Source organism: Phyllostomus hastatus, unplaced genomic scaffold (assembly GCF_019186645.2).
Source record: "Phyllostomus hastatus isolate PE091 unplaced genomic scaffold, TTU_PhHast_1.1 phas_scaffold_442, whole genome shotgun sequence".
Lineage (NCBI taxonomy): Eukaryota > Metazoa > Chordata > Mammalia > Chiroptera > Phyllostomidae > Phyllostomus > Phyllostomus hastatus.
The window spans coordinates 4,429,750-4,452,602 of record NW_025334030.1 but is presented as its reverse complement, the minus strand read 5'-3'; the positions used below and the strand labels follow the sequence as shown (position 1 = coordinate 4,452,602).

The 22,853-nt window shown below is 51.6% G+C and overlaps 2 protein-coding genes and 1 pseudogene across 3 annotated transcripts in view; 2 read left to right on the top strand and 1 right to left on the bottom strand.

The window, feature by feature from the left end:
• The first annotated feature begins 376 nt into the window (after positions 1–376).
• LOC123807249 lies at positions 377–762 on the top strand (annotated as a pseudogene).
• An 8,267-nt stretch (positions 763–9,029) lies between these two features.
• DNASE1 (deoxyribonuclease 1) lies at positions 9,030–13,687 on the top strand. The gene is made up of 9 exons (XM_045820696.1): positions 9,030–10,008; positions 10,465–10,612; positions 10,924–11,012; positions 11,188–11,271; positions 11,632–11,747; positions 12,054–12,166; positions 12,246–12,400; positions 12,978–13,074; positions 13,261–13,687. Exons 2-9 carry the CDS (start codon positions 10,466–10,468, stop codon positions 13,312–13,314), a joined length of 855 nt encoding a protein of 284 aa, XP_045676652.1. The 5' UTR covers positions 9,030–10,008; position 10,465; the 3' UTR covers positions 13,315–13,687.
• The window catches only part of TRAP1 (TNF receptor associated protein 1), a 69,110-nt gene continuing 59,899 nt past the window's right edge, over positions 13,643–22,853 (bottom strand). For both annotated transcript variants that reach the window (XM_045820694.1, XM_045820693.1), the window contains 6 exons: positions 21,963–22,148; positions 21,361–21,499; positions 20,750–20,835; positions 18,805–18,950; positions 14,157–14,229; positions 13,643–13,943 (listed from right to left, as the gene is read on the bottom strand). In XM_045820694.1, coding sequence (XP_045676650.1) covers positions 13,842–13,943; positions 14,157–14,229; positions 18,805–18,950; positions 20,750–20,835; positions 21,361–21,499; positions 21,963–22,148 — 732 coding nt within the window. In that variant the 3' untranslated portion in view covers positions 13,643–13,841. The remainder of the gene's footprint in view (positions 13,944–14,156; positions 14,230–18,804; positions 18,951–20,749; positions 20,836–21,360; positions 21,500–21,962; positions 22,149–22,853) is intronic.

The window sequence follows — 22,853 nt, the reverse complement described above, 5'->3', positions numbered from 1 at the left end:
GGAGGGAGACGCCATCCTGGCTCTCCGCCGGTCCGCCGATCCGCCACACGCAGCGCCGGACAGTGCAGTTGCTAGGCGCTCTGAGAAGCAGGACCAGGAGTGGGGGGTGGGGGCGGTGATAGGCCCAGCAGAGATTAAGGTCTTGGAGCTATCAGACATGGACTTCAAATAACTGATTAACATAATAAAGCAGCGAACTGAAATTCATAAAAAATTTAAATTCTAAAGCAAAAGTACAATAACTGAAAGTTAAAATTTAGTAGGTAGGGATTTCCTGGGTCTGACGCCGTGTTGAGCTCAGCGGAGCGAGCTCCGGAGGAGTGGGGAGGAATTCCGGCATTGGCTGCCGTCACCCAACGGGCCTGCAGAGAGGGCGATGCACGCGGCCAAGAGGGCGAGTGCACGACGTCCACCTGAAGTAAACTGGATTTTGTGTATAAGAAATGTGCCTGATAAAATCACAGCTGAAGAAATGCATGATAATACTTGGGAAGTACGGACTTACTCATGGAGTCAGAGTAAGAGTGGGGTCAGAGTGGGGGACACGCCTGAAACTGGAGGGACAGCTCGTGTGGTCTGTGAAGACGCCTCCGACACCAAGAACGCATGTGACCGCCTGTCGGGACCGCGTGTGTGTAACAGACACCTCGTGGTTTGTGCTGCAGTGCCAGCAGGGCATTTCAGCACACGGATGAAACGAAGAAGGAACAGCTGAAGCTTCTCAAGGAGAACTACGGCATCAACACAGATCCACCGAAGTAAATGTTTTCTGCATTTTCATTTTGGACTAAAACCCCATGAATCACCACTACTACCCTTTTTTTGTTTGTTTGTTTTTAATTAATACTGAATACAGTGATTTGTCATTGAAGGTTCAAAGTGACATCCTTGAAACTTTGATAAATGTTAGAATATATTGTTAGCAAACTTGTAGCTTTTGTAAAAGATGTTGGTGTTTTCTCTTGAACTTTCCCATTGTCCTGTTTGAAACTGGGGGTAGAAAACAGCAGTGAACCATAGCAAGAATTATCTGATGGTAGGTGGTCTTCGAGACGGAGCTTCTTGAGAGCAGGGACGTGTTTGTGTTTGTAATTCCTCCAGGGTGCGGTCCAGTGTGCAGCCATCAGGGAACTTGTGAGAAGGTTGTCATTTATTGAATATCTATTAGTACATCTTCATAGTAAGTCAGTGAAGGTAGATAGCTCCATTTTGCTGATAAGGAAACCAAAGCTCATCATGTTGGTTGAATGAGTAAAATGCTTACATTAAAAAAAATTGCCCTGGCTGGTGTGGCTCAGTGGATTGAGCACTGGCCTGCAAACCAAAGGGTCGCTGGCTTGATTCCCAGTCAGGGCACATGCCTGGGTTATGGGCCAGGTCCCCAGTTGAGGGGGAGCGTGAGAGGCAACCACACATTAATGTTTCTTTCCCTCTCTTTCTCCCTCCCTTCCCTCTCTCTCTAAAAATAAATAAAATCTTTAAAAAGTAATAAAGTAAAAGGTGTGGCCTGTCTGACTTTTTGCACCGCCCAGATACCACACAGGCCGCCAGCACTGGCGGACCTGGACTTTGGAGCACGTCTTTGACCAATTATGGGAAACTGGTACGACAGCTGCAATGCCGACATGCCCAACCCCTATATGAACCCAGGCATGGTTAGTGTTGATATACTGGACATACATATAGATCCTTCTGGAAAGTTGCACAGACATAAACTTCTCAACACAGAGTGTGGACTGCCTTCCAGTGTGAAGGCGTGGCAAGAACATTCTGTAGTTGATTCTGTAGCGAAAACGATGGAACTTAAATCCACTAGTGTTTCATTTACAAATACGGATTTAGTAGATGAGAGACTGATGTATAAACCACATCCTCAGGACCCAGAAAGAACTGTTTTGACTCAAGAGGCCGTAATCACCGTGAAGGGAGTCAGTCTCAGCAGCTCTGCTGCGGGCTGACGGCACGTGCGGTGTCCTCAGATGCTGCCGCAGGCTGCCAGAGCGCCGGGCAGAAGGGCCGGAGAAGTCGGGGGCCAGACCTCTCAGGATTTTGGCTGAAATCTTTGGTTGAGAGCTTGTATAGGATTTTGGTTTAAAATATGGACCAATTATGGGAAACAGGTAAGTTTCCCATAAAAAGAAGAAAAGATGTTTCACTTCATCCCCAAAAGGGGACTACTGTAATCATGAAATAAGTAAAACATCACTGTCCTTTTAATTGTAGATGCTTTTTAGAACATCTTTTATGTACAAAGTAAAAATCAGTTTATAGATCAAAAATTGATAGGTGAAATAAAATTCAGTAGGCAGGTTTCACAGCAGTTAGACGGTGGAAGAGGGGATTCGTAACTGGAAGGCAGAGCGATAGTAAACATCCCTGCAAACCTCAGAGTGACTGGCTGGCTCCGTGCAGGGAGCTTCCTCGTCCCGGCCCCTCGGGGTCCTGCTCACCCCTCTGTAGGATCTCGGGTGGAGAGTGGGTGCTGGTGTGAAGGCTTTCTGTGCTTGGGAGACACTGGGGGTGTTGGAAATTTGGAGAATGTTTTGCATTGTGGCCTCATCAGAAACGTCCCCAGCACACTGGGAGTCGTGTTCTGTGACCGAGGAAACTTCAAGGGCCTCGGGCTTGTTATCAGGAACACGAGTGTGTTTGTACTCACGGGCTGAAAGATAAAGGTATGCTAACCTCTCCGACATACACCCTAGAATGTGCTTTGCTTCTCTCCTGAGTGCAGAGTGCAAACCAGGGGCATCGAGGGGCAGAATGACTGGGGAACTAAGAGAGGCTTGTCTGTGACTTGCAACGGGGCACACACGCCGTGTCCAGGCCTCCTTTACTGCGGAACTGAGCGCTGCCTGTCCCGCTGACGTGCCGGGCACAGGTGTGGCCGGGGGTGAGGAGGCAGGTGCTGCTGCGGAGTGTGACGGTGCAGCTGTTTGGGACTGCAGCAGTTCAGACATCTGTTCTGAGAAATTTTCCATCCTGGTTAATGGTTTCTTTATAATGGACGGAAATAAATTCACGAGGGCTGGTGATTGTGGCTGGTCACGGGCCAAGGCCAGTGTGCTGAGTTGGGAGATGACTGCTGACCTGAACAGGTTGACTGACGTGGATTAAAGCAGTGTCACAGCAAAGACATCACTCTTTTATCCGAAGTAAAGGGTAGAAGCTCCTTTGCCCTCCAAAATGCTGTCCGTGGGGTTAGCGAACACAACTCCTGATGGGAAAGAAGGACTCCCGGTGGAGCCGGGCTGAAGGAAGGCATGCTTGCGGGGCCCCACGGCCCTCAGCTGGGCCAGAGGCCCTGCAGTGTCCCTCATGCTTCAGGACAGGCGGCTGGGCTGTGTGCCCTCAGGAGGGTCCATGGGGAGGGGACATCCTCTCAACGTGGCCAGGAGTGCTGCCAGGCAGGTGGAGGGCAGGAGGTGGGCGCGTAACCCCACTGTCTTCAGCTTTTGTCCGAGGAGGACCTCCTGCGTTTCAGGCGCTGTTTCCAGACATGGGGCAGTCTCACGGACAAGACGGACATGGTCCCCACTCCTGTGGGGCTTGTGCTCCAGTCCGGAGGTCGGCCTTAAATGAGTATAAACAAGTAAGAGCAAGCACATTAAAACAAAGAAAACAAGTGATTGTCATGATGAAAACTGATACTAGGAGCATGTGGATAGGGAGAGGACAACCTCCCTGAAGAAATGACACTTGAGCTGAAACAGGAATGACAAGGTGGCCCTGGCCTTCCAGGGAGGGTGGAGGCCCCGAGCCAGAACTGCTCAGCCCTCTCTTGGTAGGCACCGGCCTTCATCTTCGGGACAATGAGAAACCGATGACGGGTGTCAAGCAGGGGAATGACACGATCTGACTAAATGTCCACATGCTGTGCTGGGTGACTGCTGGGAGGCTTTGCAGGGAAGGACCAGTGTGGTGGCCGCGGAACCCGGAGGGTGGCAGACTCAGCAGGGCTGCGGGAAAGCAGGGACCAGACAACCACTGGGCACCTGAGGGTCTGAGCGGAGGCCGGCCACGGTGGGGGCGCAACCAGGGACTCAGTCCAAAGTCTCTTCTGCTGTGGCACGTTTATGCAGCCTGCTGGAGTTGAGTGGAGATGACCCACCTACAGCTGGATTCAGGGAGGAGGCCTCGTCTCAGAGGAGATACTTCCTGAGCAGGTGGAAGACCGCTGGCCCTGGGACAGCTGGTCACTGTCTGTCCACCCACAATTACTGACAATTTGAAATCTTCTCTTATGCTCCACATCTTGCCACCAATTCCTGTCCCAAGCCTGCAGCTCTCCCCCCACCTTGCCATCCTTTCTGCTCTGGCCACCCTTGTCCCTCACCATAAGCTGAACTGCTTGCCTTCCCCTGCTCTAAGCCCAGCCCTCACTGTGGCCAGAGGCTCTTTCTAACGTGCAAAACTGGGCATTCAGAGCATTTTCAGTGATTGATTTCATCCTTAAGTACTTTTTTTTAATATCACTAAAGGATATATTTATTGATTTTAGAGAGAAAGGAAGGGAAGGGAAGAAACATGCCCCAACTGGAGATTGAACCTGCAACCTGGGTTTTTTCCCTGACTGGGGATTGAACCCACAACTTTTTGGTGCATGGGGCAACACTCCAACCAAGCCACCCAGCCGGGGTGAGTAATAATTTCATTTTTAATACTTTTTGTTACCTCATTTTTGGATACTACATTATATTCAGTTGTGTGGTTTGTAAAGTTTTTGATTTGTAGAATTTTTTTAAATTAAAAATTTTAACATTCAAAAGTAGAGACTAGTATAATGAACCTTCATGTACCCACTACCCAGATTCAGGGCCACCATTTTTAAGTAAATCCCAGACATCATATTATTTCATCCTGAAGTACTTCAGCGTGGCCCTGGAATCTACGGACTGTTGAAAGTGTAACTATGATGGCATTATGAAACCTAAGAATTTAACACTTCCATTTACCAGATCAGTGTTTGAATTTCTCTGATTGCATCTTAAATGATTTATTAAGCAGTGGTTTATTTTATTTTTGTTTTTTAAAGACTTTATTTATTTATTTTTAGAGAGAGGGGAAGGGAAGGAGAGGGAGAGGAACATCAATGTCTGGTTGCCTCTCTTGCACCCCCTACTGGGGACCTGGCCCGAAACCCAGGCATGTGCCCTGACTGGGAATTGAACTGGCGGTCCTTTGGTTCACAGGCTGGCACTCAATCCACTGAGCCACACCAACCAGGGAGGCAGTGGTTTTTTCAAATGTTTAAAGAATTTAATGTTTAATAGGATCCTGACAGGGATCAAATATTGCATTTAGTGATGTATCTCAAGTTTCTTTTCAATCTGTTAATTCCTCCTCTCTTCTCACTGTTATTTTTCCCCCCTAAAATTTATTGGTGAGACCATTCTTAGTCCTATAGTTTCCTACGGTCTGGATTGTGTTGTGTCCCCGTAATGTTGGTGATCACAAGCCTCTGTCTGTAGAGGTTTGATCAGATTCAAGACGATCTTGGCAAGCTTCTTCTGAAAGGCCACTGTGTTCTCTGACCTGGGGGCCCATCGCAGCCATCGATGATCAGTGGCTTCCAGAAACCTAGCTTTGCAGAGACTTGAAATCACAGGTTAGGGATGCAAATTGCCAAGTCTCAGATTCTAGCAGTTATTTATTCCTCATTGTTCAGCTGGAAGACTCCTCCATAAAGTGCAGTTTCATCTCAGTGGTACGGTTTACATGGGAAAGACAGGGTAGGTTCTTAATTCTCTTTGTTTGCCTGTTGCAGAATAACAACTCAGCCCCCAAAGGTGACCAATGAGTTTTTCACATCAGTGTGAGCTCTCGTGCAATTAAACGTGTTTAATCTATTGAACTTTGTAGACTTGAAATTATTCATCTCCTTAGCAGTTTGTAGGCTTGAACATTTTTGTGACAAGATATTTAGTATGTTGTAAATGATGAAGGCCACGAAAGAAAGTGTATCAGTATAGTAAGGTGTATGGCCTAGTAATGCAGGCATACGTAGTACGTTAAATCCCAAACAGTCCCGGTTCAGAGCACCTCTACTTAAAGGTTCAGCATTTTAAAGGGACCATTAGGCCAAAAGAAATACCTAACAGTTTCATTTATAAGTCCAAACAAACTAGTATTTATGTCCTAGCAATTTACAGTAGACATTTGGAAAAGTAATACATAGAAATTTAAAGAAAAATGTTTTTCATTTCATTTATAAGTAACCACAATTACTTACAAATAAAACGTGTGCGCCTGTCAGGTTTTTGTTAAATCTTACACACTGATTCCGTACGGTATTTGCTTTATTAATAACTTGCAGAAACCTAGCTTTGCAGAGACTTGAAATCACAGAAAAGGATGTTGCAAGATATTTTGAAATGATGAGGTGTCCAAAAATGCTGAGAATCACTCTTCCCCTCACAAGTGGAAAGTGCCCTGTGGTGCCAGACTTCACGGCGGGCCGGCAGGTGCCCCCTCACACCTTTGGGGACCGGAGCTCCGAGCCCTGCCCCCTTCCCTCTGGGTCTGTGGACACCCCTCTGCCCTGGGCCACACACAGCGTGCAGCTAGTCACCACCGGCCCTGCAGCTCCGGGGACGGGCCACAGGTGTTTGGCCCTCATTGTCACCTGAAGCCCTACAGCCTTGCATGTCAGGTTTCCTTTGGAGCCGTTTGCTCCTGGCCTCAGTCCTCATCAGAGAATTTTTTCTTTATCCTTTGATTTTAGCCACAGAGCTTGAGAATCACTCCGACTTCGTTGTGATGTGCTGTTTTCCCTCCCTGTATCTGGAGCATGTTTAGCCAAAGAGGCCGGCAGACTCTCAGGGTTAATGTAAAAATAGCTCACCCCGATCAAAGACAGTGTCTGCTGTCGGTGCCCGTTTTCCTGCCGATGTGGTTTTGAAAAGTGCCAGAAGCCTCTTTCCTTCCCTCACACCCCCTCTGCACCTCGGGTGTGGGCCCGGTGCAGGAGTCCCTGACTCCTGTCCCTGGTGTTGGGCTTGTCCCTGTTGCTGGCTAAGACCAAGAGAGTGTGGGGAAAAAACGGCAATGTGCAAATTCCAAGCTGAAGCGTCATGTATTAGTTTACCCCCAGGGAAGTTTTCCCCTTCCACCATGTTAGATGGGCAGGCCCCGGGTGGCCAAAGCCCCTCAGCCTGGCCCCAGGAGAGGTCCAGGGAACAGAACCCTCCCAGGTGATCTGTGAGACTATGAGCAACAAAAAAAATGCACATTGTGGTACACATTGAATTTTGGGATTGCTTGTTACACAGCAACAGTTGACTGATAAAAGAAAGTGGTCAATGAGGGAAAGGGAAAGGAGTGATGAAAAGATACCATGTGATAGGGTCTTAGGGATAGGTGGATTTTCAAGGAGGTGTGAAATGATTCTTCTGGAATAATGTTATATCCATTAATACTTAAGATAAACCGAAGAGGGAAGCAGTGATGGTTTTATCCCCTTTTTATAGATGACACTGAGGCGCAAAGTGGTTGATGGTGCAGTGAATGAGCCTGTTCTGGGTCCCAGAGTCCCTGCCTCCCGGGCCAGGCTCTTCCCCAGGCTGTGCTGCCTCTTGTGCAGGCCCGGCCCCGAGGGTGGCCAACACGGCCACAGGGCTCGGCTCTTACCAGTGGGGCCAAGGTCGGGACCCTCTGGCATGTTGGGGAGAGGGCAGGGACCCTGGCTGGGAGTGCTCCAGAGAGAAAGGGCAGCGTCTGGGCAGCGTCTGGTTTCGAGGGCAGGGTGCCAACAGACAGGTGCCTGTGTCCCACACGCTGAGAACTGAGGTGGCCAGGTACTGGGATCCGTGACTGTGGTCAGTGTTCTGTGTCTAGCCAAACACTGGACCAGGGACCGCCCCCCAGGTTTGCTCACATGCACCCCTCAAAATGTCTGGCAAGTGTGTCCAGGAAAGAAACTCCTGGAAGAAAGGAATCTAGGCCAATCAATGGTCTTGCTTGGTGGTTGGCATCTGGATTTTGACATGCTTAAAGCTACGCTCAGGGGTTAAAAATGGGACAATCAGCGATCAGACCTTTGCAAAAAGCTGCAGTGGGGCTCCTGGAAGCTTGAGGGCCAGGCCACCTGACTTCAGCGCACAGAGGCCTTACCCAAGGACGCTCGAGCTGATTAGCGCTCATGCTGACAGCCAGGGCTGTCCGTCAGCACGTCGTCATTACTTCAGGGGGTTCCAGTCTTGTGAAGTTGATTTACCTAATAAACTGTTGCTAATCCCCTCAGCACCCTCCTGCTTCATGGCCAGCTGGCCTGGTCTGGGGCACTTCTGTGACTGTGACCTTGGTGCCTCCTGACTCGCGCCCCCCCCCCCCCCCGCAGCGCTGCACCACCTCAGTGTGACCCCTCCCTTCCGTCCCAGGGAGGAACCCGGCCCACCCCATGTGGATGGGTGGCGGGATGCATAATGGTGCCCCAGAATGTATCCATGTCCCAATTCCTGGAGCCTGTGACCTGAACCCTGGAATCTAAAACTTTACGGGGCCAAAAATGACTGCAGATGTGATTAAGGATCTTGAGATGGGGAGAGGGTCCTCGAATATCTGGGAGGACCTTAAATTCAATCACCCGTCTCCCTCCGAGAGGGGGGGCGAGAGGAGAGGCAGGGGAGAACTGACACAGAGGAGGCAGCGTGAAGGTGGGGGCGGGGGCTGGAGCGATGTGGCCACAGACCAGGACCGTCAGGAGCTGCCGGAAGCTGGAGACGCAGGAAAGACCCCGTAGAGCCTCTGGAGGGAGTGCGGCCCTTCCACACCTCGATCCCAGCTCAGTGCAATGGGCTTTGGACCCTGACATCTGAAACTGTTACAGAATAATTTTCTATTTTTTAAAGATTTTATTTATTTATTTTTAGAAAAAGGGGAAGGGTGAGAGAAAGGGAGAAAACCATCAACTGGTTGCCTCTCATTCAGCCCCAGCAGGGTACCTAGCCTGCAACCCCGACGTGTGCCCTGACCGGAAATCAAACCAATGACCTTTCGGTTTGTGGGACAATGCCCAGCCCATTGAGCCACACCAATCAGGGCTCTATTGTTTTAAGCCACCAAGTTTATGGTAATGTATTATAGCAGCCACAAGAAATGAATATAAATGGGAAAACCAAGAATTCCAAAAAGAAGTGACTGGACCCCAGGCCTGTCACAGGCCCTCGGTTGCTGCCCGTATCCTTGTGACTCAGGTCACCTGGGCCTAGAATGCACAGGCTCTCTTCCTACCCAGAGAAGGCTCTTCACTGCCTTGCTGACCACCAAGGTGGGCCCTGCAGTCCCCACCCATTCCTGACACCCACGCCCTGCAGCTCCCAATGCTACATCGCACATGTACATCATAGGGCCCCAGCTTCTAGCCACGTTGCCTGCAGCCCTCACGGCTGAGGGATTAAGGAGCAGGGACTACTGGTAAGAGGCCTGGTGTGCTCCTGGGCCACAGAGCAGCCACCATGGGCTCCACTTGCAGCCTGCGGCGTGGGGTATCTGGCCTTGACGACTGGCTCCAAGGTCATCTCAAGTCCTGCCAACCGGGGTAGCAGTCCTGCCCCCCAGAGCACACCTGCTCCCCATCGCTGGGAGAGCAGCACATGTGAAGGACACGCGCACCTTTGGACTTTTATTAGACTTTCTAAAACTAAGAGCAAATACCACTAGGTGCTTTTTATAGCACCAAGAAACTGTGCCTGTTAAAATAAACACATGCCAGCCATTTACCTGAGTGGGAAAGCCACACAGGCAGTGCCACTGTTCTGTGTCCTTGAGGTGATGCCCCTGGAAAGGTCGCGGCTGCCTGGACCTTTAAAGCCCCGGGAGGAGCGAGCACTCCCGGCGTGGGGTTCAGCAGTGCAGCAGCTCGCACGCCTGTCAGCGTCGCGTCTCAGGAGACTCACCTTTGTAAGTTATATTTCTTAAAGCACCAAAAGGAGAAAATTGGTATCAAAGAATATCAACTCCTGGTTCTCAGGAGAATTCTCATCATCTTTGGTGGAAGTCACCTCGCAGGTGAGTGTCTAGTGCCCGAAGGCTGTGTGACTTGTGGCCGGTCAGAGGGTGGGCACCACGCCTGGAGGCCTAGCAGGGTCCCTCTGCGTGACCGCGGCCACACTGGGAAGAGCCCTGGCCACTCCTGGCCAGGTGGGTCCCTGGAGCAGGGGTGGCAGTGAGCCAACGTCTCACCACTAGCCGGCCACTGGAGCACCCCTTCGGGTTGGTGACCCCCACGGGGGCTTGTCTTCTGGTGGGTGCAGGGGTGAGAAGACCCCGGGGTCCTTTCCTTGGTGCTGGAGTCTGGCTTTCTGGACGCTGGTGAGAGGGCCGAGGTCCACCCTGGCTCTGCAGCACTGCCCGTGAGGACACTGCTCAACCTTGGGCCCCACCAGCTCCATGCGGACGGACTCTGAGGGAAGATGGGGCACTGTCTGCTGACCCAGACCCAAACGCGGATCCCTCCTCCCCCAGGATGCAGGGTGTCAGGCTGACGGGGGTGCTGCTCACCCTCGCTGGCGTGCTGCACACAGCCCTGCCCCTGAGAGTAGCCGCCTTCAACATCCAGTCTTTCGGGGAGACCAAGATGTCCAATGCCACCCTGTCCAGCTACATCGTGCAGGTGCGTCCGAGCCAGCCTGTGCCCAAGGAACCTGGAGCGGGTGCAGCGTGCTCGAAAAGGCCCTGTGAACACTGGGCCAGTGGTCTGTCCTGAAGATCCCAAACTCTCAGGCCTCTGCTCTCAGCCTCCGGTCAGTTGTGGGGACAGGGCCCTCGTCACTCCTGTGGCTGACAGGCTGCAGACCAAATGGTTGTGAAAGCGCCCTGGGCAGTAGCAGCTTGGCTCTTGCAGGGACTTGGAGCGGGCAGGGCTCAGACGCCAGTCTCCACCCAGCCTGTCCCTGCTCAGCACTGCTGTGGCCCCGTCCCCAGATCCTGAGCCGCTATGACATCGTCCTGGTCCAGGAGGTCAGAGACCTACACCTGACAGCCGTGGGGAAGCTGCTGGACAGACTCAATCAGTGAGTGAAGGTGGCGGGGTCCTGGGGAAGCACATGGGGACAGTGACCATCCCTCCAGGGCACAGTGCCACTTTGGGTAGGTCCCAGGGACACTGGTGTGGGCAGGAGCCCTGCTGGAGGCAACAGGGTGTGCCCTGCGTGTCCCTTGGCTGGTACACCTGTTTCCTCAATCTAGAGACAACCCTAACACCTACCACTACGTAGTCAGTGAGCCACTGGGCCGCAACAGCTATAAGGAGCGCTACCTCTTCTTGTTCAGGTAAAGCACAGGCACTGACAGGCAGGCCGCCGCCTCTGAGGTTTCTGACAGGAGGGGGGTGTGGGCACGGTGTTCTAGAAAGCCCACAAGACTCCTCTTCCTGGGGTGGGGGAAGGAACTGGAGGCCACAGAACAGGGTCCAAGTTGGGCTGCCCACCCTCCCAAGTGCTTGCCGTGCCCCAAGGCCTCACCACCTGCACAAGGACAAGAGGACACAGGTGGCCAGGAGCTTTGGGCTGGTGGGTCTGTGTGACATCCAAGCTTAGACCGGGCCCCGGACCGCTGCGACAGGCGGGCTTAGCGAGACGAGGCAGCGATCCCAGCCCCAGGGTAAGCACCCTCTGGCCCGGCCTTCCTCAGACCTGACCAGGTGACGGTGCTGGACTCCTACCAGTACGACGATGGCTGTGAGCCCTGCGGGAACGACACCTTCAGCCGAGAGCCAACAGTTGTCAAGTTCTCCTCCCCACTCACCGGTGAGTGCTGCTGCCACAGAGGCGCCTCCGCCCAGCCTGGCCGGGGGGCCCTGCCTGACCCTTCCCAGAACACCCTGAAGACCCCCATCACAGTCAACACCCGCCACGCACCCCTTCGGGGAGCTTGCTGCCCTCCCCACCTGTGTTTTGGTCTTACACGGAAGTGATTTGGAGAAATACCCACGCCCGCACCCTCCACCCCAGCCCTGGACACATGACTGAGCCAGATGAATGCACCCTTGGTCCAGGACTGCGCCCCAACTCCCCCCGCCAACTCCTTGCTTAGCACAACTACCTTCTCCTTAGAGGTCAAGGAGTTTGCCATCATCCCCCTGCATGCGGCCCCACTGGATGCAGTGGCCGAGATCAACTCTCTCTACGATGTCTACCTGGATGTCCGCCAGAAGTGGGACATGGAGGTGAGACCCCCCCACACTGGACTGGGCTCCTAAGGGCCCTCTTCTGTCCATGGACCAACCTGCTGGCGTCTCCTGCTAGGATGTCATGTTGATGGGTGATTTCAACGCGGGCTGCAGCTACGTGACCCCTTCGCACTGGGCATCCATCCGCCTGCGCACAATCCCTACCTTCCAATGGCTGATTCCCGACACTGCTGACACCACGGTCACGCCCACGCACTGTGCCTATGACAGGTGAGCAGGGTCTGCGTGCCCCGTGGGCTCTGCAGGCCCCAGGTAGGGATGGGGACACCACCTCCACGAGCAGCTGACTTCCATCTAGGACCAGCTTCAGAAATGGTTCCCAACAACTTTGAGGAGACACTCACTCCTCCTGAGCTTTTGGCCACTTACGAAGTGGAACATGTGAGGCTATCGTGACGCTAGTTTTCTCCTGTGAGCGGTCTCAGGTGCACAGGTCAGACGGTGGTGCCCAGTTTGGGCACACCCAGCTCTGAGTCTGGCCAGGCATAAGGCTAGCCCTGGCCTGGGGCGCGGGCTGGGGGGGGTGGGAGCAGGGGCCCTCCCTGAGCGGTGTCACCCCGAGGGCCACACAGGCCAGATGGGAGCTGGCCCCTGCAGCCCCCTCGTTTGAAACTGTGGTGGGGAAGGCCGGACACTTGGGCTCGGTGAGGTGCTCAGGTCCCTCAGCTCAGCTTCTCGGGGGAAAGCTTGTGAGGGTGAGCTGGCGGGGCAGGCTGGGATCGGAGGCTTGCATGTACAGAGCCGGACAGCAGGCCGAAGGAGGACTCTCTCGTGTCTGGTGCTGCAGGATTGTGGTCGCTGGAACTCTGCTCCAACATGCCGTTGTGCCCTCCTCAGCTGCTCCTTTTGACTTCCAAGCTGCATATGGACTCAGCAACCAGACTGTACGTGACCGCCCTTTACAGAATGTAGCTCTAAGGGGGGCCTAGGATGCAGGGGTGGAGTGACAGCCAGACCCACGGGACTTAGAGCAATTGCTGTTTTTGTTGACTTGAAGGAACCCTTTGTCTACAGCCCTGGGAGCTCTAGGGGCGCGGACATCCCGGGGTTCACTGCGGGTTTCCCCACAGGCCCAAGCCATCAGCGACCATTACCCAGTGGAGGTGACACTGAAGAGGGCCTGACGAGAGCAGGTCCGGGGCCCTGGCGGGAGCCCCCCAGCTTCTGTGGCCACGCCTGGGCCTGCACCGCACACTGAAGATGCCGGATGATCCCGCTGTCCTGGTCAGGTTCTGGGGACACAGTTCAGGGACCCAGGGCGAGCTCACTGAGCACAGGGCCAGCGCCCCTCCCTCCCCTCCTCTTCCCTCCCCACTGTCCCCCTGACCACTACACCAGCTTGAGGAAGGGGGCAGAAAGTAGGCTTTTTCTCACTGTACCTGCTTCTGTCATAAGCATAGGGTTGTTGTCAACAGAGTGACGTACTGACAGTAAGCACATAAAGTCTAATGCTTAGATTAAGAAATACTTTTTAAGTAAATAAAGCTCAAAAGAGGGTGTTCTTGTTGGCGGCATCCAGTCATTCCTTCCCACGGCAGAGGCACCCAGTTCCACTGTCACCGCCCCTGGAGCTTTAACGGTGCAGGGAAGGCGTGGGGCTCCCGTGGCAGCTGTGCCGTGCCCCTGGACCGCGGGGGCCCAGCCGTCCCCATCAGTGTCGCTCCAGAGCCTTGACAAGCAGGTTGTTCAGGCGGCCCACCATGGACCGGGGGTCATCGACGAGCCCCGCTGTGATCATGGTGTTCTCGTAGATCTGAAAGGCAGGGCAGTGGCCTTGTTCTTGGGGGAGGCCTTTCCTGGTTCCAACTCGGGGGCATTTTAATGCAGAGAGAAGACAGGGAGGGAGCTGCTCCTCCTTAAAACGGTTTCACAGCGAACTGAGCTGCCCAACCTCTAAGGAAGATGCAGGCGCGGAGAACGGGCAGCCCTCTGTGCCCGTGCTCCAGGCCGGGCTCCAGGGACTCACCTGATCCACGAGCAGCTGGGCCAGCTCAGGCTCACTCTCTCTCAGCTGACTGAGCTTCTTGATCAGCGTGTGCCTGCAACAGAACCCCCAGAAGGAAGCTCAGGGCTGTGCACCCCAGCACAAGGGCCTCTAACTTCTGAGCAGTTGGAGTTATCAGAACAGTCACAATGGTGTAACAGGAAAGTCCAGTATAAAAAAAGAGACACATAAAAATCAGAACAAAGTAAATGATCCTCGACAGGTAATATGATTACATACCCAAAGGAACACACAAGAGTTCTGACGTTAGAAAATGCAGTAAGTACCAAAATTAATCTAAAGTAAATACTGAAGGGACAGCAGTTAGTATTTAAAAAGGCACATGTTGGTGCTTAACTAAAGAGACTATAATTTCCCCTAAATTAACCCATACATTTAATATGTTTCTTTTACACTAAAAGTTGAATTTTATGCCTAAACAATCTAATATACAATTCATAAATAAAATAAACATAGAAGAAAAGAGCCAAGAGAATCTGAGGGAGAAATTCCAGGTATTAAAACATATTATAAAGTTCCAGTAATACAACAGTTTTGTTCTGGAAAACAAAAAGGCAACAGTTAAGTGCAAAAAAGTCGACAACGTACAAAGAGCTACACACACATGGGAATTTAATCTGTGCTGATTAAAGACAGCATTGCACAAGAGTGGAAAACAGGATAACAGGCCAGCCAACCAGAAAATAATGAAGTTAGATTCCCACCACATTCTTCAGACCAAAGCTAATTCCACCAGAAGGATCAAGTGTTAAATATAAAAATTTAGAAGAACACAGGGAGGAAAGGTTTTATAATTTCAGAAGGAAAAGCCTTTCCAAGCAAAGTATTGGGTTGGCCAAAAAATTTGTTTTTCCATAAAAGATAAATTTTTCATTTACCAATAACTTTATTGATTTGGATATTTTGAGTATGTTGGCTATTTCCCACATGGTATAATATTGATTGTTCTCAGTTAATGTATTGATTTGATCACTATTAACGTCGTCTACCTGACGGTGGAGCATCATCCAGTGAGAAATCTCCAGCACAAAACCTCGCAAACCACTTTTGACACATTCAGTCAGTCATAGCACCTTCCCCGTACACTGCACACATCTTTTTTTGCATGTCAGTTGCATTTTTACCATTCTTGAAATAATAAAGCAAAATATGCCAAAAATGTTGTGTATTTTTTCACCTTCAATATTAAAGTTGCTACATAAAAACTCACCAATTTGATAATTTTTTTAAATGCATGTTGATATGACAGCTGTCACAATACAATTTAACAAAATTGTTTTGAATGGAGTAAAAGATAGCTAAGAGCTACTAGAGCCATCTTATGGAAAAAACCGTACAAACTTTTTGGCCAACCCAATACAAACCCAGGAGTCAAAAAGGAAATTATATAACTCAGACAACATAAAAATTGAAATGTTTTTTCTGCACAGGAAAAATTCCATAAATATGGTGTATGACCTTACGCATAAGAAATGCACATCAAAATTATAATTTCTCAGGAGAATGGCAAAAATTGAGAAGTTTGATAAAATTGAAAACACTGAGGGAAACAAATGTTTGTCTAACTGCTAAAGACAACTGGAATCTGTAAGAATTTAATATGGACAGTGCTCTGAGACTCAACAATTCCCTTTCCTCACAGCTCTGTTTATAATCAGAAACACTTTTTAAGAAGCAAGGTGAGGACGTCTGCATCCAAGTTTCTGCCCGTGTAACAAACAGGGAGCCCCAGACGACCCTGATCACTCATGCGCACGGCATCTCTGGAGAGAGACACACGAAACCTAGCATGGTTGGGGACAAAGGTAGGAGGGAAATTTTACTATAGACTTTGATTCTTTTGAATTCTCTGCCATGTGAACATATTACCAATGTTAAAGGCAAATAGCATTCAAAAAATAAAGCCTGCCCTGGCCAGTGTGGCTCAGCTGGTTGGACGTCGTCCTGTACACCAAAAACTTAGGAGTTTGATTGCTGGTTGGGGCACATGTCTGGGTTGCCGGTTCGACCCCCCAGTTGGGGCGCATATGGAAGGCACCCAATCAATGCTTCTCTCTCCCAGCCCCCCAAATCAATAAACTTAAAAAAAAAATAAAGCCTTACAGCAATAGAAACAAGCACTTCCACACTATTCTTACAAACCCACTTTTGTGCAGAACTGGTTAATAAAATCAAGTGGGTGTCCAGCTGGCATAGCATCCCTCTCTGTCAGGGACTCGGCTGGAAGCTGCACTCTCTCCCAGAGAGGGAGGCGCTCACACCATGCAGACCAGCGCCGTTCTTCCGGCACGGTGTCGGCACCCGCAGGGCTACAGCCACAAGCCAGTCTAACAGCTGCCAGCCAGTGATTATTTAGCTCAGAAAATGCAAAAGTCACTTCCCTCTTCTCCCCAGTAGTTTATAAACAAGAAAACTTATGGTTATAAAGCAACATGGAAAAATATGAAAAAGTGGTAAGTGAAAAAATTAGACATGTACTATATATAAAAAATGCCCACAAAATATGAGATAAAGTCCAAAAGAATAGACCAAATCAGCTACAGTGACTTGTGAGGGTAAGACTATGGATCTTGTTGAAATTTCTGTAACATTTTTGGTAAAGTGTTTGTAATTTCATTTTAAAAAATTACTGCTATATATAAAATCAATAAAAAAAACTTGTCTTCAACACTCAGAAAATTTCAAAATATCCAATAAGTACAACACATCTAAGAATAACTACAAAAACCATACAGGAACTCTATAGAAGACATTAAGTTAACAAAAGACATTAAATAAGACCTAGTACATATGTATTATGTACATGGGTGGAAAGAATTAATATTAAATACACTAACAGAAAGAACTGATGTCATAAAATATACTAACCCTTGAAATTAATTTCCATACAAGTGAGGACCTAGAGTAGCCAAGACGAATGTGAAGGAACATGGGGAGGGGTCACTTGCTGAGCGCAGAGGCCTGGGGGGAAGCGGGGGGTCTCCCACAATGAGCACTGCCACAGACAGACCGGACACGGGTAGGGACACTCGATACTCTGATGGAGAAGGCAATTTGGATCGCTGGGGAGGGGACAGAATAAATTCATGATTCTGGTGATAGATTTTTTTTCAATCGTCACCTGAGGGCATGCTCATTGATTTTACAGCAAGGGGAAGGGAATGGGAGAGAGAAGGAGAGAGACATTGATGTGAGAGAGAAACATCATCTAGTTGCCTGGCATGTGCCCTGACTGGGGAGTGAACCCACAGCCCAGTTATGTGCCCTTGGCTGGGAACTGAACCCACAGCCTTTCAGTTTACTAGACAACGGTCCAAATCAAGTAACATTAGCCAGGGCAGAGATAGATTTCTTTTTTTTTTTAATCCTCACCCAAGGACATTTTTTCATTGCTTTTAGAGAAAAACATTGATATGAGAAAGAGACATCAACTGGTTGTGCGCAGGCCAGGGACTGAATGCACCCAAATCAGAGATCGAACCCCCAACCTAGGTATGTGTCCTGACCGTGAATTGAACCCACAGCCTTTTGGTTACAGGATGATGCTCCAACCAAATGAGCCACACTGGCCAGGGCAATAGATTTCTTAAGACCTATACAAGCGCCTAACAAAAAGTTATGAATTTGATTGTATTAAAATTAAAAACTCCTCATCAAAAAACATGTTAATGCAAGGGGAGGGGTGGGGAAAAAATACAAATTGTAATTGAACAACAAAATAATTTAAATTAAAAAAATAGGCTCTAGAGGGGAAAAAAGATATCTTAATGCGGGTGAAAAGAGAAGAGAAATTTGTAATGGATAAAGTATCTAACATAACTGCAAACTTTAAAAAGAACGCAACAGGAACAAGAGCAAAGTGTCTTAGGATGTGTCACAAGAAAGCCAAGGCCATAAGTAAAGGCAGGGACCTGGGGTCCCAGGATCTGCGGTGGGGAGCCAGCACCAGCACGCTGGGAGCAGCCGGGAATGACCACCCCAGCTGAGCACACAGCAGTTTCCCGCCTGGGCGCGCAAGTCAGAGAGGCACACGCACACACGTGTGTCAGCACAGGGACAGGAATGTTCAGAGCAACCTGTTCCCACCAGCCCCAAAGAGAAGCGACCCCAATGTCTGTCAAAATAGAGTAAGTAATTGTGCTGAGGCAGATTCACCCCACAAGGAGTACTCAGCTATGAAAGCAAACCGCAGCCGCCCTCGGCAGGGACAGAGGCTTCTCACACCCGCATGAAGAAAGTAAGATTCACACAAACAGGCAAGACCGCTCCTGCCAAGCACGCACAAACGGGCCAGAGAGCAAAGCGAGCAAAGTCCTCCCAAGTCAGGACTGGGGTTACCTGAGAGGGACAGAATTCCAATGGCAAGAAAATGGGGAGCATCTGAGGGCCGTCGAGTTTTTTTTTAACTTTACATGGATATAGTTTAAAGTTAAGTTGAATAGTTTAATTACATGGGTACTGTATTTATAAACATTCATCAAACTGTGTAAGCTTTATGCACTATTCCTGTGTATTACGAATAGAAACACAATTTTAAAGGAGTGCCTGGCAGGCCAGAAACACGCATGCTGTTCCCGGGCATCGAGGCCCCGAGGGGCCGCAGCCTCACCTGGGGTTGACCTCCAGCGTGGGCTGCAAGATCTGAGCACGCTCCTCCTGCGTCTTGGCCAGCTGCTGCATGCGCAGGAAGTGCCGGGCGGCCCCCATCTCCAGCACAGTGATCATGGCAGGGTGGGTGTCTAGTCGAAGAGTCACCTGTAAGCACGGCCGGGGGACCGGGGTGAGGGGGGCCCTGGGATGGGTTACCTTGAAGTGAGGGACCCTGGGCTGGCAGTCCTAACCAAGTGTGACGCTTCCCCAGATGACAAGGTAGAACGTGTGTCCGGGGACAAACGCTCAGACCACCCTCGCGAGCATCACGAACAAGAAGGGAGCCTGGCTGGCCGCCCCGCACCAGGTTCCTGGGACAGCACCTGGGCTCCCTCTTCTGTCCCCCAGAGTCACCAGTGTCTAACGTGTCCATTACTACCCAACGTCCACCTCGCCTGGCGTCATCTGCACCTCTCTCCTCCACAGGGGCCACTGCCAAGTCCTCCAGCAGCTGTCTAAGACTACCTAGGCCTGGCTGTTCCATTTCTCCAGGCCCAGCCTCTCTGCAGGTCTGACTGCAGTCCCTCCCCCGATCCCATCCCATCCTCCCAGACAGCTGGGGCCTCCTTCCTGCAGATCCTACTCACCCACCCTCTTTCTGTGGCTCCCTCTTGGCCTGACTTCATAAATACGTCTTTTCCCAGCAAGCGGTCACAATCCCCACTCCTTGACCAGGTTTTCCCCTTCGCCCGCCCTACAGGCTCCTGGCTTCCTGACGCACACCAGAGAGGCCACTGAGCACGCCCGGCTCGGGGCGTGCCCTCCCCGGCAGCATGGCACTGAGAAGCACCGCGCTCCAACTCGAACCTGGGGGTGCACTCTGCCTCCTGTCCTCATAGGATGGGGCTGATGCCACCTCCCTCCTGGTCACCCGAGGCTTACATGAGTCTCTATTATAAAGAGTGGACACAGTGAATTTGTTACACAGAGAAACCCTGGCTGCATGCCTTGTTTTTAACTTTTATTTACTTGTATTTAGAAAGAGGTTAAAGGAGGGAGAAACACTGATGTGAGAGAAACATTAACCTGTTGCCTCTCGCACGCCCCCATCCAGGGGGAGGGCCTGCAACTGAGGCAGGTGCCTTGACCAGGGATCAAACCAGTGACCTTTCGCTTTTCGGGAGGACACTCCATCACCTGAGCCCCACTGAGCCCCACCGGTCAGGGCTCTGCGCCTGGGTTCCTGATGCTCCCTACCACGAGCGCCTCCTCTTTCAATCTGTGCCCATCCCTCCTGCTCAGAGTCCTGCAAACGTCTACAGAGCCACCCAAGCCCACCCTCCTCTCCTCTCAGCCATCCCCACCCTGCACACTTGCCTGTCCCTTGGGGCAACTACTAGACTGTCCCTGAGCCAGTGCCCCTGCAACGGATACTGTTCTCTGGTGGCTGGCTTTCTCCTATAGCTCTGAGCTGGCCCTGTCTATTCCTAAGCTCTCTGAAGCCCCTCCCAGAAGAACCCCAGCAAGACCATAAGCTCCCCAAGGGCTGGGGTGGAACCACTTGTGTCCTCGGCCACCACAGGTCCTCTGGGGCCTGGACCTGGATGGCTTTGGTGTAGCCAGCTGGGGACCCCTCTTCTCTACCTGCCCACCGGGCCACTGGCTGCTCACCTTCCACTTTCTCAGTTCTCACCTGCTTTAAAAAGTGGAGAAAACAACCAGCCAGGCTCACCTGTCCTGCCCCACAACACCCCTGGGCATATGTGGCTACAGCATGTAAGCTCACACGCAGAAGTGGCGGTGACGTGCCTGGCCGGCTCCACATATCACAGCTTCACCCGCCAGGGACTTCTCCCCTGGGAGAACTCCCACCAGGCCAGCGACTCCGAGCCAGCAGGCTAGCCAGCTGTATGGTCACTGGAGCCCTGGCAGCCGAGGAGTGGCCTACCCCCAGCAGGCCTCACCTTCACATTGGTGACACGTGACCCCAGTGCATTTCTCATCCAGGCCATCAGGTCCTCCATCTCCTTCTCTGACAGGCGGTCATCAGCTTGAGGAGAGAAGTGAGTGAGCTCAGAGGCTGTTCTCCACAATCCCCACCTCATTCCCGCTGGGGGCCTGAAATGTTGATGTCCCAAGTCCAAGTGTCCAAGAGCCCCACCCCCACCCCCTGGCCACTGGCACAAAGACAGAAGCCACCAGAGATGTTACCATCTAAAATACAATAGATAAAACTGAACCTCAGAAGGACATTTTTGGTTGCCCTGAGGCCCATAGGGTTTTGTTACGGCTTTAAAAAGACTTTCAGATTCTCTTAGGAAGCCTACTTGGAAGGGGCACTGGAAAGACCTAGGAATCTAAATGGAAACATTTTCTGTTAACCATTAAGGTGTCCCCAAACGGCTGCTTTCATGCAGGTTAGTGACCCCAGAAAGAAAAAGGGAAGTCTCTGTAAGCTCACACTGTAGGACAGAAGAGGCTCTGCCACACCCAGTGGCAGCCTGGGCCGCCCCCACTCCCCGCATTCCCAGGCCACCACCCACACCTGTGCCTGGAGAGAAGGGACAGAACCAACCTGGGGACCCGTCCTCAAACTTCTCCTCCTTGTAGTGATCGACAACGATGTCTGTTTCCACAGAGATCAGCTTCTTCTTGTCAAACTCACGAAGGTGGAGCAAGGTCAGCTCATCAAACTGCTCATAGCAGAAGAGAACCTGTGAGGGCCCAAGAACATCCCCATCAGGTTGGAGAAGACTCTACTCACGACACAGAAGTCATGGAGAGAGGGCTGCAGGCAGGTCCCAAGTCCTGGAAAAGTCACGCTGGATGCTGAGGCTTCCTGGGCCTTTGTGCATGAGGCAGTTTACCAGAGGGTGGGAAGGGAAGCTCTGGCTATGTCTCAGTGGTAGAAATAGGGACTCTACTTATACAGAAATCCCTGTGGCACCTCCTACGGAGAGACACAGACTAGATGGCAGACTTTAGCCTGTGCCTCTGTGCCCACGGATGACAAATCACACTGCTTGGCTTTCCTGGATCCTGGGCACGTTCAGCCATTTCTCACTAAGCAGAGAGACCCCCCCGCCCCACGCCCACCCCGTGTGCTCAGACCCACCTTGTCCTCCGAGCAGGCCCCAGTAGCCTGTAGGAGCTGAGCCTGCCCCACTGCTCACCTACCTCCATGTTTTTCTGCTTCATGGCCTCATAGTAGGGTGAGTGCTCAGCTAGGTGCCGGTTCGGGGTGCACAGGTAGTAGATGTTGCGGGTGCCAGCCTGCATGCAGCTGGCATAGTCCATGAGACTGGTCAGCTGCCCAGCAGGCAGTGCTGAGGACTCATATCGCAACAGCTTTGCGATATCCTCCTGGAAACAGACAAAGGGCAGGTCACTGCTCATTCCAGGTCCTCGCTCGGAAAGCCTCTAGAGCAGCTGCGCACGGACTGGGGAAGCCTATGGCTAAAGAGAGGAGAGGCTCTGCTGGCCTCACCCCTGGCCGGTGGGCCCACCGCATTCTGCAGCTGGGGCAGCCCCCACAGAGGCCTGGTCCAGGGATGGACGCCAAAGTGGCTCAATCCCCAGGGAACACAGTGGACTCCAGCCAGATCTGGCAGGTCCCGCATCAGAAGTTCAGAGAACTTCAGAGAGCACCTCCCACCCCAGGTGGCCCAGGGCCTCACCGAGAGGGGCTGTCTGAGCAAGCTGTGCACACCCTAGGAGAAGCCAGACCACCCCCCCCCCCCGCGTGGGAGAGAACGTCCCTGCCTCCTCCCTCCGTCCCTACTCACATCGGGCATGTGGGCACGGATGTAAAGTCCGTACTTCCCAGCCTTCCTCTAACCAGGTGACTAGTCTGATCAATGGGGTGCAAGTAAAAGTGGGGTATGCAACCTAGAGAATGGATCCTTAAAGGAGAGACATGTCCTCCTTCCTGTCACCTGAAATGCAGTGTGACGCTGGCGGGAGATGCCTGGTGGGGCCTGGATCCCTGAGGCCATCAGCCTCGACAGAACCTGAGACACACACTCTGCCTTCCCCACGCCACTGAACCATGGACAAGCACAGCACAGA

Excerpts from the sequence above, each read along its gene's own strand:
- DNASE1 (XM_045820696.1), top strand. The coding sequence starts at position 10,466 with ATGCAGGGTGTCAGGCTGACGGGGGTGCTGCTCACCCTCGCTGGCGTG. Across the intron at positions 11,272-11,631 it reads CGCTACCTCTTCTTGTTCAG|ACCTGACCAGGTGACGGTGC; the intron begins GTAAAGCACAGG and ends GGCCTTCCTCAG. Across the intron at positions 11,748-12,053 it reads GTTCTCCTCCCCACTCACCG|AGGTCAAGGAGTTTGCCATC; the intron begins GTGAGTGCTGCT and ends CCTTCTCCTTAG.